Source organism: Tachypleus tridentatus, chromosome 11 (genome assembly GCF_004210375.1).
Source record: "Tachypleus tridentatus isolate NWPU-2018 chromosome 11, ASM421037v1, whole genome shotgun sequence".
In the NCBI taxonomy this organism is placed as follows: domain Eukaryota; kingdom Metazoa; phylum Arthropoda; class Merostomata; order Xiphosura; family Limulidae; genus Tachypleus; species Tachypleus tridentatus.
In genome coordinates, this window is record NC_134835.1 from 81,399,268 (window position 1) to 81,415,360 (window position 16,093).

Sequence of the window (16,093 nt, forward strand, 5' to 3'; positions counted from 1 at the left end):
AACAACAAACGGTCTAAAGATGTAACTAATAGATTTAATACGTGTGGCATATCTTTAACTGGAAGTACAAAGTAATGTAAGCACTAACATGAAAGAGCTTGGAAAACATACCTCAAGAGTCACAAAGTTGCAGAGATCTTTCCACTTTCTTTGTAATAAATCTTTTCCTCCTGCCTGTCCGTAAAACATTTTGTTTTTAAGTCTGCTGTTGAACTTATCTGGACGAGCCTCTGTAACAAAATTGTTTTTAGATATGATTGTGCACTGTGAAAATTAGATTTTGAAATTAAACACAATTGAAAAAATACGAACAAGCGTTTAACTTGTTATCAACAAGATGTGGTTTTATTTGTTTGTGTGAGCAGAAGATTATATCAACATGAACAAGACAATTATATTGTTACTGTTTTTATTTTTTCGTGCGAGCACACGATTATATTAATACCAACGAGAGAATGATGCTTTTGTTGTTTTTTAATTGTTCTGTGAATACAAGGTTATATTGATACCAACAATAAAGTGATTTTGTGGTTTTTATTTGTCTGTAAACACAAAATTATATTGATACCAACAATAAAGTAATGATGTTGTTTTTATTTTCTGTAAACACAAGGTTATATTGATACCAACAATAAAGTAATGTTGTCATTCTTATCTGTTGATATTTATTATGTTTTGAATCATCTATATAACGATGCCCGTCTTTTTACGTTAAAAGTTTACGAATTTATTAGTTAAAATATAATGTTATATTCAATGTTCTTTGCATTTTTTACTTTAACTTGTAGCAATACTTGTGGAACAGTTTGTATTAAAGATTCAAAAAAGTCTCTCACCTCTGGCCTCGTGAAACTCTAGGGCAATGTGAGCATCGACACCCAAAGAAAAGTAGTTATTGACAACATTAAGCGGCAGGTTCTCTTTTCCCTCTTCACAACCTGTTGTATCCACATCTAAATTTTTCTCAACCTGCAGGTCCCACCTGTATAATACGCGTTTGACATGTTTATCTATAACTCAAATTACAAACCTTGGAATAAACGCAATAAATGTTAAAATCACTGGAATCTGATAAGCTCTGAGGTTTCCTTATGTGGAAAAAGCAACTGATTTGGCATACGAACTGTTATTTCTAGGAACATATTGAAAGCACAGAATCTTGTATAAATACCTGCTAGCATGATGAAACGTGTAATAAGTCTAGGTTGTATAGCATGTTACCTACTACTAAACACATATATCTTACTTAACATTTAAAATAGTAATACTAGCTTATTTAAACAAACCAGAATGGGAAAGATAAAACCACTAATGTTCTCAAATCTTCAAATTTGTTGTATAGCTGTTTAACTTTTATTAAAGAGCAACAAATAGAAATTTTGGGTATCTATGTTAATCATACCTCTTAATGTCTAGAAACATGTTAACATTCATGTATCTCATCGTTAAAATATGAATCTAACAGCTAAACAAGACAAAAACAACTGATTGCTCTTTTGAATTCAGGAACATTAAAAAAATACTAAAGTTGAAGATGTCAGAATCAATTATAGTCGGAAGATCATAAACTAATGAATCCGGTTAGATTAAATAACGGATAGATGCAGATCATACTGTGTTATCTTTATAATTACTTTAGATTTCAACAGAAATGACCATTGTGAGTATGTTTTAAATTTGAATAATTCGAGCACTGTGTCTGACCTTTCGAGATATTATTTACTGAACGTGATGGCATTAAAGTATAGTTAGTTGGTTCGTTTATTTGATTTTGAATTTCACGCAAAACTACACTAGAGCTATCTGCGCTAGCCGTCCCTGATTTTACAATGTAAGACTAGAGGGAAGGCAGCTAATCATCACCACCCACCGCCTACTCTTGGGCTACTCTTTTACCAACGAATTGTGGGATTGATAGCAACGTTATAACGCCCCCACGGTTGAAAGGGCAAGCATGTTTAGTGTGATGGGAATTCCAACCCGTAACCCTAAGATTATGAGTCAAGTGCCTTAACCACCTGGTCATGCGGGGTCTGGTTGGTTGGTTAGTTGGTTGGCGTTTTATGGCACATAGCAACTGGGCTGTTTGTGCCAAACTTCTGGTAAAAATAAATTAAGAGTAAAGTAAAATTATTAAAATTCATAAAAATGAACCAAGGTAAAACAAAACCGTTCAATTTTTTAATTAAAAACTTAAATAGTATTAAATCCAATTTTTAAATCACTTTACAGCAGTAAGAGAGAAAATAAAGTAATACAAGTTCTAAAAGACTTTCTGTAGCATAATTTTAATTATTATAACTCACCAGAATGACTAACGGATAAATTCAAATATCAGTGTTAGTCATCTGAAGTTGGTCTTTCCATTCCTGATTTTGAGTTATTTGATGTCATGGCCATTTTCTAATTTTATATCAAACTCATTTTACTTTAATTCGTAAAAACGAATCATGTTAAAAAGAGCAAAATCTAATTTATGAATAAAAACTTAACGTTAAAAAAGCCAATGGTTTTTAAAAAACTAAAACTGTTTGTAAGGTGGACAGTGTCACCATCGCCAATGACACTGTACAACGTTAGGGATAAACCTTGGGACAAAACATGTCTAAAATGGTGCCGTCGTTGAGAGTTGTAACGATGGCATGATAGTAAAACGTGGGTTATTATAACCTAAGTGTCACACAGACCACACATTGATGCATCAGTTCCAGATAAAAGAAAACGATGAGTTAAAAACAGTGACCAATGCGTAGTCTAGTTAGAACTTCCTGTTTCCGATCCTTATGGTAACAAGACGGTCAAAGTCCAATATAAGGTTTTATCTGGAAAAGCTTGTTTTCTCGTTGCTCACTCCAGGTTGACTGCCATCTGGCATGAAGCTGAGCCTTGAATACAGGACCATAGTCTATGTATGGAACAGGCACAGCAGTGATAGTGCCAGAGCAGACAGACTTAGCTGCGTCGGCGAGCGCGTTTCCGCGAATACCAATGGGGTCTGGTATCCAGAAAAACTGGATAGAAGTAGATGTTAAAGAAAAATGGGCCAGTCGGTTTTGAATACCAGCGAGATCTAATGTGAAGCGGTTACAGGACCAGTAGAGAACTAAGCGAGTAAGGATAAATATTGCAGTCCGTGTACTGCTTAGTTTCTGTGATCCAGGGCAAAAAAATGGCATACAGTTCAGCAGTGAACACAGAACCTGTGGAGAAGGATTCTGTACGCAACCGCCGAACCACAACAAACCACAGCACAGCCCACAGAGTTACCTGATTTTGAACCATCTGTATAAATAGGAATAGAAGGATGGTTCGAAAGATGTTCAGCAAATAACAAACAGTATTTCCAATCAAGAGTGTCCCGCTTTTCTCAGATGACTTAAAGATGGGTCACATTTGGTGACTGTAATAAGCCATGGTTGGGTGAGCTGAACAATGGATACAACAATGTTATCCAAGGATAGACCCAATTCATCTAACTATACCTTGATACAAGGACCAAAAGGAACAATGCTAGATTGTCTGTTCTGAAAAAGCATGGCCCACTGAGGAAAGAAAACACATATCTAGGTGGGATGCTGTAGTAAAGATCGAAGTTTCGAAGCACACAGTAAAGACATTTGCAAACGGCGAAGGTGTAGAGGAGATTCATGAGACTCTGTGTACAAACTCTGGACTGGGGAAGTGCAGAAAGTCCAGGTGTAGAGCCAAAGTCCCTGACAATGAATATAGTCCAGCACGATATATATTTAGCAGAGAACATCGATCCGCTCCCTAAGTGGTGGAAGAGAGGACATGAAAGATGTTCAGTGCTCTTGTACATTTACCTCGTAGCTGTTTGATGTGTGGTATAAAGGTCAGGATCGGGGTGAATACCCCTTTGGCGGGAAAAGTGCATGCAAACGGTTTTAGAAAGAGAAAAGTTAAAACCGTTTGCTGTAATTCACTTCAGTAAACGATTGAGAGTAGTCTGTAGCTGCCGCTCAATATACTTTCTGTTCAGTGACTGACATGAGATGTGATAGTCGTTGACATGGAGCCCGTTTGCAACAGTAAGAGGGAGTTGTTCAGTGATGGCATTAACACTGGGGAACACTCATTTTGTTGCACTAAAAAAAATACCTTTCTATAGTCAATTTGAGTGTGTTGATTTCAAATCTGAAGTTGGTTTTGTCTGCAAGCTACAGATTTTATGCAATTTGACATTTTTATTTATTTTTTAATGTTTCGTTATTATAGGAAATTATAGGAATAGCTTATCAATTTGTTTGTGTATTTTATTCAGGTAGGAATTTGCGTTTGTAACTTTTGCGTTTGTACACTTCATCTGGACAATCTCGTTTAATGCTCCAGCAGTAGTCAGCCATCATACTTTTGTCCCAGCGCCTTTGGTAGCGTTCTTCCATGACCTTTAGGTCTTGGTGGAATCGTCCTCCTTGTTCGTCACTCACAGCCCCCAGGTTGTCAGGGAACTTATACATGGTTTACGCAAGTTCACATTTGTACAGTTTCATTAACCTCAAATTGCATACAAACTAGAGCTTGTAGAGAAAAACTAATTTCAGATTTGAAATCAGCGCCTAAAACTCCTTCAGAATCAGTTAAAATATCCAATGCAACTCAAAGTTACTGAAAAAGTGTTCCCCAGTGTAATCTTTATAATGATAAGTGTAACACTCAAAACACAGCCCTGAGGGACTCCAAGTTCCTGTAGAAAAGAACAGGAAAGTGTTGAACCCACACGAACTTAGAATCTCCTGTATATTAAAAAATGTTTAAGAAAAATAGGCAAATGGCCACGTCACCCATATACAGAGGTCTCGCAAAATGCCATAATTCCATTTTATATCATACGCCTTCTCAATGTCAAAGAGTATTGATACAAATTGTTGTCCTTTGAGAAACGCTTCTCTGATTGACGTTTCAAGTCGAATCAGGTAATCCATGGTGGAGCGCTGTTGTTGGAATCACACTGGGTTGGCGAAAGGAGGTTGTATGCTTCAAGGAAAGAAACAAGACGAGCATTAATCATTAGCTCTAAGATCTTACAGAGACAGCTCGTCAAAGTAATCAAATGCTAGTTTAAAGGAATCTTGGGATCCTTCCCAGGCTTAGAAAAAGGGATGCCAATAGCATGGTGCCAAGCATCAGGAAAAACATGCTCCTGCCAAATCCTGTCGCAAAGAAAACTGCTGAAAGGTAACTGTATCGGTAGGTTTCAGAAATGTTTCTTGTAAGGAAAGACATGCAAGATGGTAAGAAGCTTTGATGCCATCCAAATTAAAACGTAAACCTCGACAGTTCCATTATATCAAAGTTGCCATTTTTATTTATGTTTAGGCGAATTGGGTGGAGAGTCCATCTGTTTTCGACCACACCTTTTTACTCATTTTTTTTATTCGAGTGAGGTCTATCACCTCTATGGATTCTGCCCTGGGTCGATTGGATAAGTCTCTATCGTTGAAAGAAGATTTCATCGAAGGAGGTCGTGTATGAATGGTCGTTTTGTATCTTGGGGTCAGACAAGAAGATGTACCCAAGGAAATGTCTATCCTCAGAACCAAAGGAAATGGATCTGCGGGATTTGCTGAAATGAATAGTTGGGACAGAGATGGGTATTGAAGTTGATTCATAAACGTTTTTAACCATGGAGGTCAAAAGAATTTTTATATAGTTTGAGAATTATTCTTTTAGAGGCATGGAGAGATCCATCTGCACTCCCACTGTAGTAGTGGAACGAAGTGCAGCAGCATACGTCCGAGGTTAAATGGTGAACAGTAACTTTCGAGCCTCAAAGTAAGTAATGTTTTGAATAGTTTTCAAATGCTGAACGTCTTTTTCTTCCAACTACTAAGGGCAAGAACGAAAGTTGAATGGGTGAGAGCCGTTAAAAGTAACGCAATGAAGGTCTGTTTCACACGAATAGGCATCGTGGTTCTTGCCCCTGCCACGAGCACATGTCAAGAAACCACGACATGACGTCTTCGAGTGACCAAACTGCTGATATTGGAAATATCTGAGAGGGTTTGGAATGTATAGCCGTATCTTGTAATTAAGATAACCTGCCTTGATGGTGACAGGTGGACGTGGTGTTGTAAATGTCAAAATGAGGGCATTGGTCAGCATCATAACACCATCATTGCGAGTGGAGATACACTTCACTGCAGAAACTCTTTGGGTGGAGGAACCAGCGAGGATTTCTGATTCAGGGATTTCTTTAAATTCTTCTTAACAATAACTCATCGTGAGAAATTCAAAGTAGCACACAGTTGTCTCAATGAGTATATCCCCAATCGTCTTCGAATGCAAGAGGAGTTTACTGTGTTTTGGAGTGGATGTTTCCACCAGTATGTCACCAGAGCAAAGCTTTTTGACTGATTTAGGATATCCAGCAAGCCTCTCTAGTCCCTTCTGAATAAAAAGGAAGACATTTGTTCTAAAGAGTTGTCTCAAAGAGAATGTAGTATAAGAAATAAGGTAAAGGTGTTACAGAGGTGGGAGATTGCTGCTCAGAATTTTCAACTCGTGGTCGTTTACTTATGGACTGTTTTTTCACTGTTTTATTGAAATTTTTATTTGGAGGATTCATAACAAAGAAATAATATTTCGGTGCCACTGACCTCACCCACCATGGAGCCATACGAGGGCACGCACTACAGTGCCAAACAAGGACACTGCAGCAACGTCAGGGTTTCGTGAGCACTATATCCAAACACCAGCATTAGATACACTGTCCACAACAGCTGTTGAGAACATCCAACACTGGTACTTGGTTGACCCTAGCCCAAGCGGACCAGTCGAATTACTCTAGGGAGGTCATCCCAAGCCCGCTCGTTTACAGGAATTCAAGACCAAAGTGATGTGTTAGAGTTCGACCTCTGAACCACCAAGATCCTCTCCTCCTCTTCATGAGTCACCACGCACGGCAAACACGTGGGTGAATGTTTAGATCCCAGAGGAGGCAAACTGAAAGAACAGAACCTTCTCTGGGAGGTCCCCTCACCATGTACAGGAATCCACAGAGAGAGGCTTTAAAATATATTAATATTTATGTGTCAGTTGAAGCATGTGAGCTGATGATTTATTTTAAATAGTCGTTTTTACCACTGACCACTTTTTTTTCGAAACTTGCACAATCATATATTTTTAAATCCATAAACGAGATACATCATTATACCCTAGTCTTTCATTTATTCGTCATTGGCAAAGCTTGCTGCAAAGAGTTGACAGAAGCTATAGCAAGTGTTAGATTTTATTTGACGATTATTGTTTGAGCTAACGATTGGTTCCATCTTCAGTAATTTTTGCTCTACAAACTCATGATGTTTTTTCCTCAAATCTGTGTTGTTTATTTTCGTGTGTTCAATGTTGCTGCAAAGTGTATTAAAATGCATTACATTCGTAATACGATTAAGTCTTCATTCGTTTCTCTGTATGTACGTATATGAAAAGAAAATGGAGTCAGTAAAGTTAATTAATGTTAAAATAATACATTCCGCTCTACAGTTAAACATATTCTTCCGTTGATGCAAGATTTATGACATTCGGGGGAAAAATAATAAATGAAACTGGGGATACCTTGTTTTAATTTGTCAATTCGATTACCTAAACATCAAACCTGTAATATGCTTTTCATAAACAGCAGTAAAATTGTTTTAAGAAAACATGCATCAGTTAAGTTTTTACGTCATAGGTTTTGGAATATACAATTCATTCAGCATTAAAACGGGTTTAACCACAAAAGTTGAATTACGTTAGAACACGTGAGTTTTGTATAGAAAAGAGAAACAAATGAGTTTGCAATATATATACAATGAAGCGCACCGTACCTGTCTAGCTGAACCACATCCCCAGCTTGAATATTGGAGAGGATTTTAGAAATCGGTTCATCTGTGTAACCCTAGAACACGTGGGTATGAATGATGAAAAAAAATCTTATAAACTCTGATACAGACATAATGTTTTGGAAACTATTCCAAGTTTAAGCAAATAAACAATATTAATATAAAAATACAAGTAAAATTAATAAAACTATTTTTCTAAGTCAGTTTTTTAGTTGTTGTTGAAGAGTTAATTTTATAAACCTATAATGTTATCGTTTCAACACAATTCAATCACATGGTGTTATAACCTAATTACGTCCCAATGGTTTCAACAAAATTCAACCACATGGTGTTATAACCTAATTACGTCCCAATGGTTTCAACAAAATTCAATCACATGGTGTTATAATTTAATTACGTCCCAATGGTTTCAACAAAATTCAATCACATGGTGTTATAATTTAATTACGTCCCAATAGTTATTAACAAATAACCTATTCACTGAATTGCCTAGATAGTAATACATAAATAAACATCGTAGTAAATAGAAAATAATTAAAAATGATAGTAATCCTCTCACCCCACCCCAGCCCAAAGCTCGAGCCAAGTCGTTTCCAGTGCCTAGAGGTAGTACTGCTACAGGAGGAGAGGGGGTTATGCCTATCTCATCAAGAACGGACAGGACCCACCCTGCCGTTCCGTCCCCTCCACAGGCTAATATTCGTAGGTTTGGAACCTTTCGATATAGCTCCAATCTGTAAAAATGAAAATGTAATAGCCTTTTACAAGCAATTAGATCGGATCAACGAACTACACAGCTTACTATAATTAGTAATAGAATCATTACCAGACTAATAACAGATCGTTTCAAAAATAAACTCAAATAGTAAGCTATGCCACTCTATGATACCTTTATACTTATATCTAATACTACATGACTGTGGATTTGAGTGAGAAACTGCATTACAGTGGCATACGCTTTTAAGAAACAATACATTAATGCCAAGCATTACCATGAATGAAGTTTATAAATGTTGAAATAGATTAAAATCCTATATCACACCATCAAGTACTTAACAGTGACAATTAAGATCATATGATACTTTAGAAAAACCACACAACAAATCAGACGTTTCTTTAAGTTATAGAGTAGCGGATACAATCAAGTTTGAGAAAAAAATTTCTGTATGTTTATTTTAAGTGCAAATGTGTGGGTGCGTCTTCTTATAGCAAGGCCACATCAGGCTATCTGCTGAGTCCATCGAAGGAATTGAGCCCCTGATTTTAGTGTTGTAAATCCGTAGACTTAACTCTATACCAGCGGGGTATTAAGTGGAAATTAACACTTGTGTCGTTAATACAAATCTTTTCTTAAATGTTTATTATTCCGTAGCCTGGTGATTAATGCACTCAACTCCTAATCTGAGGACCACAAGTTCGAATCTCCTTACCAAACATGATCACAATTTCGATATTTGAGGCATTATGATGTTAAGATCAATCCTCATTTTCGTTAGAAAAGAGTAGCTCAAGTATGGTGGTGGGTGATGTTGACTAGATGATTTCCTTCTAGTTACTAAAAATGTGTTGTTTTTTTCAAATATTTTATCAAGCATATGTTTAACTAGCAGGAGACTCGGCATGGTCAGGTAGTTAAGACACTTGACTCGTAATCCGAGGGTCGCAGGTTAGAATCCCCATCACACCAAACATGTTCGCCTTTTCAGCTGTGGGGGCGTTATAATGTGACGGTCAATCCCACTATTTGTTGGTAAAAGAGTACCCTAAGAGTTGGCGGTGGGTGGTGATGACTAGCTGTCTTCCCTGTAGTCTTACACTGCAAACTTATGGATGGCTAGCGTAGATAGCCCTCATGTAGCTTTGTGCGAAATTCAAAAACAAACAAAACAAACAAACATAATACTAGCAGTGAGTAGTAAATTATTAATTTGATACAACAATTTAACGTGACTTAATGTGCTAATTCATTAACGCATTCATTAACGAGATACAAATGGTCTTGGCATAGCCTGATGGTCAGAGCGCTGGTCTTATGATCTGGCTGTCGTGAGATCTAAACCTGTTACTGAGCATGACTGCCCTTTCAGCTGTGAGGGCGCTATAAATTGATGGTAAATCCTATTGTTCTTTAGTAAAGAATACTTTATAGCATACTGGGAAGGAGATGTTGAGTGATGGTGAAAATGTCTTAATCATTAGAACTTATTTTCTGACACAGTTCTTCACAAATATTAAAAACGGATTTCAAATTTTGGCAAAATATAACAACTTTGTTTTGTAATGGAGTCCCAGTGTCTTCCTATAAGCATCAATGCTGTCACAAGGCTAATGCTATGTTTAGATCCATTATGTCTTACCATTACTTAATGAATGATTTCTCGTAAGCCTGTTATTCACGTTTGGCATATACAAGGTTTGTTTTAGTCAAACAATAATAGCAAGAAATTGCACCAAAACCTCAAAATAATTAAAGAAAAATTAATATATGCACTGATATTAGCTGTGTAACTGTTGAACAAAAAGTTTGACACCTATCCATTATCTATTACTTTTCTACAATAAAACAAAAGTCCGTTACAAAGTTAAATCTTACAAATCCTCAAGATTCGAAATATTAACCTTACCCAGCACTGGGACCTCCAAGAGTAAGATCAAACACCTGTCGAGGATTGAGCAACCACTGAAATTTTTGCATTAATTTGGCCCCTTGGTTTCCACCACTTTTTGGATTAATGAAAACAATTAATGGTTTAGATGTTGCAGAAGGAATGGGCTTTATGGCGAACGTTTTTGGTTGCTCCTTTTCATTCTAAAAGAAGGAAACGAATGTATCAACATAATTTCATAAAATTCTTTCTTAGTTACTTCATACAGTTGATCTGACTTCACAACTAAACTTATCAGTAACCAAAATGTCGTGTACAAGAATAATACTGGAGACATAAACAAAATGAAGTCGGTGAATTTCGTTGGAAAAACACAACAACAAATTAGCTATAACACTAGTAGAAATTTTTACTCGCTCCTTAAACCTTCATTGTAAATTCTAACAAACTTAAACGCAGGTCGTTGATTATACTTACATCGCGTATCGAGAAAGAAATCTGCGCTGGACGAATACACGTATCGCACAAAGTCAAAACTACTTAAGCCGAAACATTTACGTGATTGCTGATGCTCGAAAGAAGCCATATACTAAGATTTATTGGATTGCTCTGATCACCTTAAATTGTAAATGTATTAGATACAGATACTTAGGGTACTCAATAAACCTTCTTACACTAAACACACACCTCAGAAATTAAGTTGTGATTTGTTTTTGTTGTATCAAAACAAAATTAAACATCTTGTTATGTTGCTTATCGGGTTTACTGGTACAACAAACAACCCTTACATATCATCGGTTGGTGAGTTAAGTTAATAGAAAAAATAAATGCAGTCTCACTAAATAATAATAATATTCAACCTCTTCCGATAAAACTGTGGTTTTACTCTCAACGGCAAGCTTCCTCTCAATTATACTTATTACAAATTTTAATGTACGTTTTCCGAAAAGTTAATGTAATTTCGAGTTTAGCTTGATTGAATCTATTACCGTGAGTTGATTAGACCCAATCATCTGCTGGGTTTGGTCTAGTAATAAGCTTGCTTGAACTGTAAATCCAAGGATTCGAGGTTCGCAGATTTTACTATTTGATCAGATACAAATAGCCAATATTTTAGGTGGATACTATTGACTGTCTGCTGTATATCAAATCTTTAGTTAACAATTTAAAATTGGACTGTTAACTTCAAATGTCACCTGTGTGGTCTTGAACAAACTTTTAAAACAAACAAACGATATATCCCCTAGTGGCAATCTTTCTGCACTTGCTAAAACTCCAGTCTGGACAAGAATATTTGAGTGTCGAGTCAAAAAATAATACCTTTACCTAGATACAAGTTTGAATGTAATAAACGGTCAACCAGAATTCTTGATGACGAGGAACCCACTTGAAATAAAAAATGTATCTCAAAACGGCTGACTATCACCATAATTTCACAGAAAAGAAACCTAGAAAACAACCTCACACAAAAAGGATATTAATTATATAAACAACTTAAAACAAGACAAGAATATGAAAATTCTAAAAACAGATAAAAGAAATGCTATAGTTACAATGAAGACAAATGAATACATTCATAAAATGAGCAACACTTTATCAGATACCAACAAATTTAAACTACTAAACACAAATCTAACCAAAACACATGAAAACCAATGAAACAAAATACTACTACAAATGAAAAACCAACACAACGTCAAAAAACATTTATTCTTACCTACGAAAGACCGACTGACGCAAATCACAACTATACGGCACCACCAAACCTCACAAACTTGACTGTCCACTACGACCCTTAATGCTGACCTATGAATCATTTAACTACAACCTTGGTGAATATATAGCGTGGGAATTTTCTAACTATGTAACATCAACCGTCTCCTTTTTCAAAGACTCTTTTAACTTTAAATATATTACTAATTAACTAAATCATAAAGCCTTTATGGTCAGTTTTGATGTAATCTCCCTGTTCACAGAAGTCCCAACAATTGAAGTCTGCAAGATAGCTTTAGAAAGTTATATCCAACATAAAGTTCAGCTGCGAACAGGAAAAAAACTGACCAAATAGCATTTCTTAACCTCAAAATTACTAGAACTAATGCACAATTCAAAACAGAAATCCACAGAAAAATCACCCATAGTGGATTATACATTTCCAGGACTTAGCACATGAAACAAAACAAAAACTCAACATATTAATAAACCAAATAAACACAGCTACAAAACTGTGCTCACCTGATAAAATTAACAAATTTCTTCAAAAAACCGTAGAAAAGATTATACGTACACATCTAGACCAACAACAAACAAACAACAATAAATCTCAAGATACAACAAACTACAAAAAACTTATACTGCTGCATACCATATGTTCCCGACATCAGCGAAAAAATAATCAACATTTGGAAAAAAACTTATAATAAAACACAACATTCCAGTAAACACCAAATTTATTCAAAAAACAGGTACAACACTAAAGTCCATACCATGTAAAAACTACACTGACAAACATAAAACCAACATAATATATAAAATACAATGCACGAACTGCCACGACTTCTATATTAGAGAAACAAACTGAAAATGGAAACAAGATGCAAAAAACATACACAAAATCTTCACACGTTTTTAAACTCTGCAAAACAAACAAACACAATATAACCATAGAAAACACCCAAATATTAAGTCGGGAAATAAATATAAACAAACGCAAAATAAAAGAAGCAATACTTATACAAGCAAATACTTATACAGCAATTAAAACCAAAATTAAACCAATATAAAGGAACACCTTTATACCTATACTAATTAATAACCTAACATCCACCTACAACGCCCCTACAATCCAGTACCCGTTTATACTTTCGTCCCTAAGACAGGTGTTCGTCAACGGTCACATTCAAACTCTCTCTTTCTTAACCTGAAGATGACCTAGAAAGGTCGAAACGTTATTCTCTCCTTATCAATAAAAGTAGTAAACTAGAATGGATCAATCAATATAAATAATTAACTATGGTTAGTTTCCAAATTATGCAAAAGTTTCAGGCTACATTTTCCTTTTAATACAAAGAAAAATCTCAAACAGTTTAATATATGTGCCTTTTTGAGAGTACACATTGTTTTTTTATATCATCTTCATCCGGTGTTCCCCAATGAGTAAGTCTCATAGCCTGGTGTCTACTAGCATATAACATTTATTAGGAACTACTAAGCTTGCTGGAGGGGCATTTGTTCCTTCGAATAAGTAAAGGAGCACTATTCCAATTCACTAAACGACTGATTGCAACAGTGAAATTTAAGAGAATCCAAATCATTTTGTTTTTGTTTAGGGAAAATATTACACAGGAAAACTTCATATAAACAAAAAACATGAACTCGGAAGATGAACAAAGTTGATTGAGAAACAAAATGCCAATCACATTAAAGCACAAAACAAAGAAGAAAATATTTGATTTCACATTGATTTGCTCATAAAGCAAAAATAGTTTTTTTTTTATTTCTTAATATCTAAGTCCATATAACATGCGGTTTTATCAGTATTTTCACAAGACTATATTATTGCAGCATTTGCCCGGAGATATTTCAATACCTCTTTACTTTGCAAAGATGCTGACTTTAATGTGTTACTTATCACATAAAATAACAGCTCAGTAATAATTCAATTCACAAAGTTATGTTGTTGATGCTTACAAATAATATAGTTGCTAAAAATGACTCTAAAATAGAACAAACTTATTTCCATATCATGTGGTTGATGGTACTTTCAGGAATCCATGAAGTTAGGGACAAATATCGAAGTTACAAGGTACAAACGTTTTGTTTAAAGATGCAAGATAAAAATAGATTTTTAGAAAAATGGTACATGGTTAGCATGAAAAATTGCTCAGCTTTTTTTAGATAAAAAATTAAATTGTTTTGTGAAAATGTGGAATTTACATTTACATCGATGCTCGACAGATGACGCTAATAATGTATTGGTTTTATTAATACCAGTAACAAAATTAAACTGCGCACAAATTAGATTGCGCAACTTGGTTTAAGGTGTACTAATGCACTTCCGCAGGATTCCTGAAAATGTTCCGTTTCAAGAATAAATAAAACCAAAATTAAAAGTAACAAATATTCTTATATCTTGCTATTGAAGTTCATATTTATACTTTGTTGTAGTCTACAGAGTGCATAATTCTTCTCATGATTCAGAGCATATGCATGTTTTACAAATTGCAGCGTTACGCGTCTCTTATGTTGCCTTCAACTCTTTTCGGAAAAATAATTTATGTTTGAAATTCATAGGTATAAGAAATATATTGCTTTTTCCATCCACAAGATATATATTTTAACGATAATTTTCATTTACTTTTAATGCCCATTGAGAACATGGTCTCAAAAATCATTAAAAGCTAACACTATGTGTTTTAGTGGTTAATATGTTAGACCGAAAAACTGGGAATCTCATTTTATAATTTGAGCATTGGGTATATTATACGAGTGTTTGTTTCGAATTAAGCACAAAGCTACACAATAGGATATCTGTACTCTGCCCATTACGAGCATCAAAACCCGGTTTCTAGCGGTACGGACATACCGCTGTACCACTGGGAGACATTTATTCTTCAACTTAAAAAATAATAAATTCAATTATGCAATTTAAACTAAAAATATGGTTGATTTCTCTCGAATTTGTTTTAAGGGGGAGTTACTGTCAATTTTTATTGTTTCACAGCTTAATAGAATATCTTGCTGAGAGTATAGAGAAAGACAGATGTTAGCTTACCTTGTTGATATGGAAGCCTTGTAACACTATCACTTGCAATTGTTTCTACTTTACGGCTTTACAATGCTTTTGACTTGAAGCAGAAACAGCATTAGTGAAGGACATAAAACGATTAGTAGGACATGCAAGAACGAAGTCACATAAAACTAGGTAAGGTTAGAAGAAAAATCATTTGGGATTTATTTCATAATATGTGCTGCAGCTAGATATACCAACTTGTGGTTGTAATTACAGACCCTACAGAAAAAAATCATTTATATTTTATATTAATGATTGAATCTTATAGATAGAAGAAATATTCAAATCGACTTAACTCTTTCATTGTCTCATTCTCAAGCGAACTAGTGGTTAATAATGAAAAGCAGAATTGATAGGCCTAACCATTACTAACAGTCATTATAATCCGTATAACTAACGACTTCAAAAGTTGAGATCGAATAACATTACTTATTCGCCAAATTTCGTCGTTATGAACTTTTAAAACCTGTTTTTAAAATACACCTTTACGCAAACCTTGCTAATCTTTGGAATAAAACAGTTTCATAGCATCAAAAAAATTCATGCCTTAAAATGTTTATAATTAAGTAACAACATTTCTTCGTGAAAATGATTTTTATTGCAAAATTTCTTATTTGTGTGAAGTATGTCAAATGTTAAACTTACGGAAAGAATGGATAGTTAGATTTCATATTCGTTATTAACGTATAACGATTCTAAAAGTTGAAACTACTTATCCCGAGAAAGTAAATAAATTTAACAAATATAAATGGTAAGCATATGAGATAAATCTACCTCAACGCTGTTGTTCGCGTGTAAATAAATACAAAAATATGATTGAACACTCATGTTTATCTGAGACTTCTGTATTTATG

General features: G+C 34.9%; 1 protein-coding gene across 5 annotated transcripts in view; it reads right to left on the minus strand.

The window, feature by feature from the left end:
* The window catches only part of LOC143232600 (eye-specific diacylglycerol kinase-like), a 424,387-nt gene that overhangs the window by 30,906 nt on the left and 377,388 nt on the right, over positions 1–16,093 (minus strand). For all 5 annotated transcript variants that reach the window (XM_076468219.1, XM_076468218.1, XM_076468220.1 and 2 more), the window contains 5 exons: positions 10,466–10,650; positions 8,401–8,575; positions 7,827–7,897; positions 837–982; positions 112–230 (listed from right to left, as the gene is read on the minus strand). In XM_076468219.1, coding sequence (XP_076324334.1) covers positions 112–230; positions 837–982; positions 7,827–7,897; positions 8,401–8,575; positions 10,466–10,650 — 696 coding nt within the window. The remainder of the gene's footprint in view (positions 1–111; positions 231–836; positions 983–7,826; positions 7,898–8,400; positions 8,576–10,465; positions 10,651–16,093) is intronic.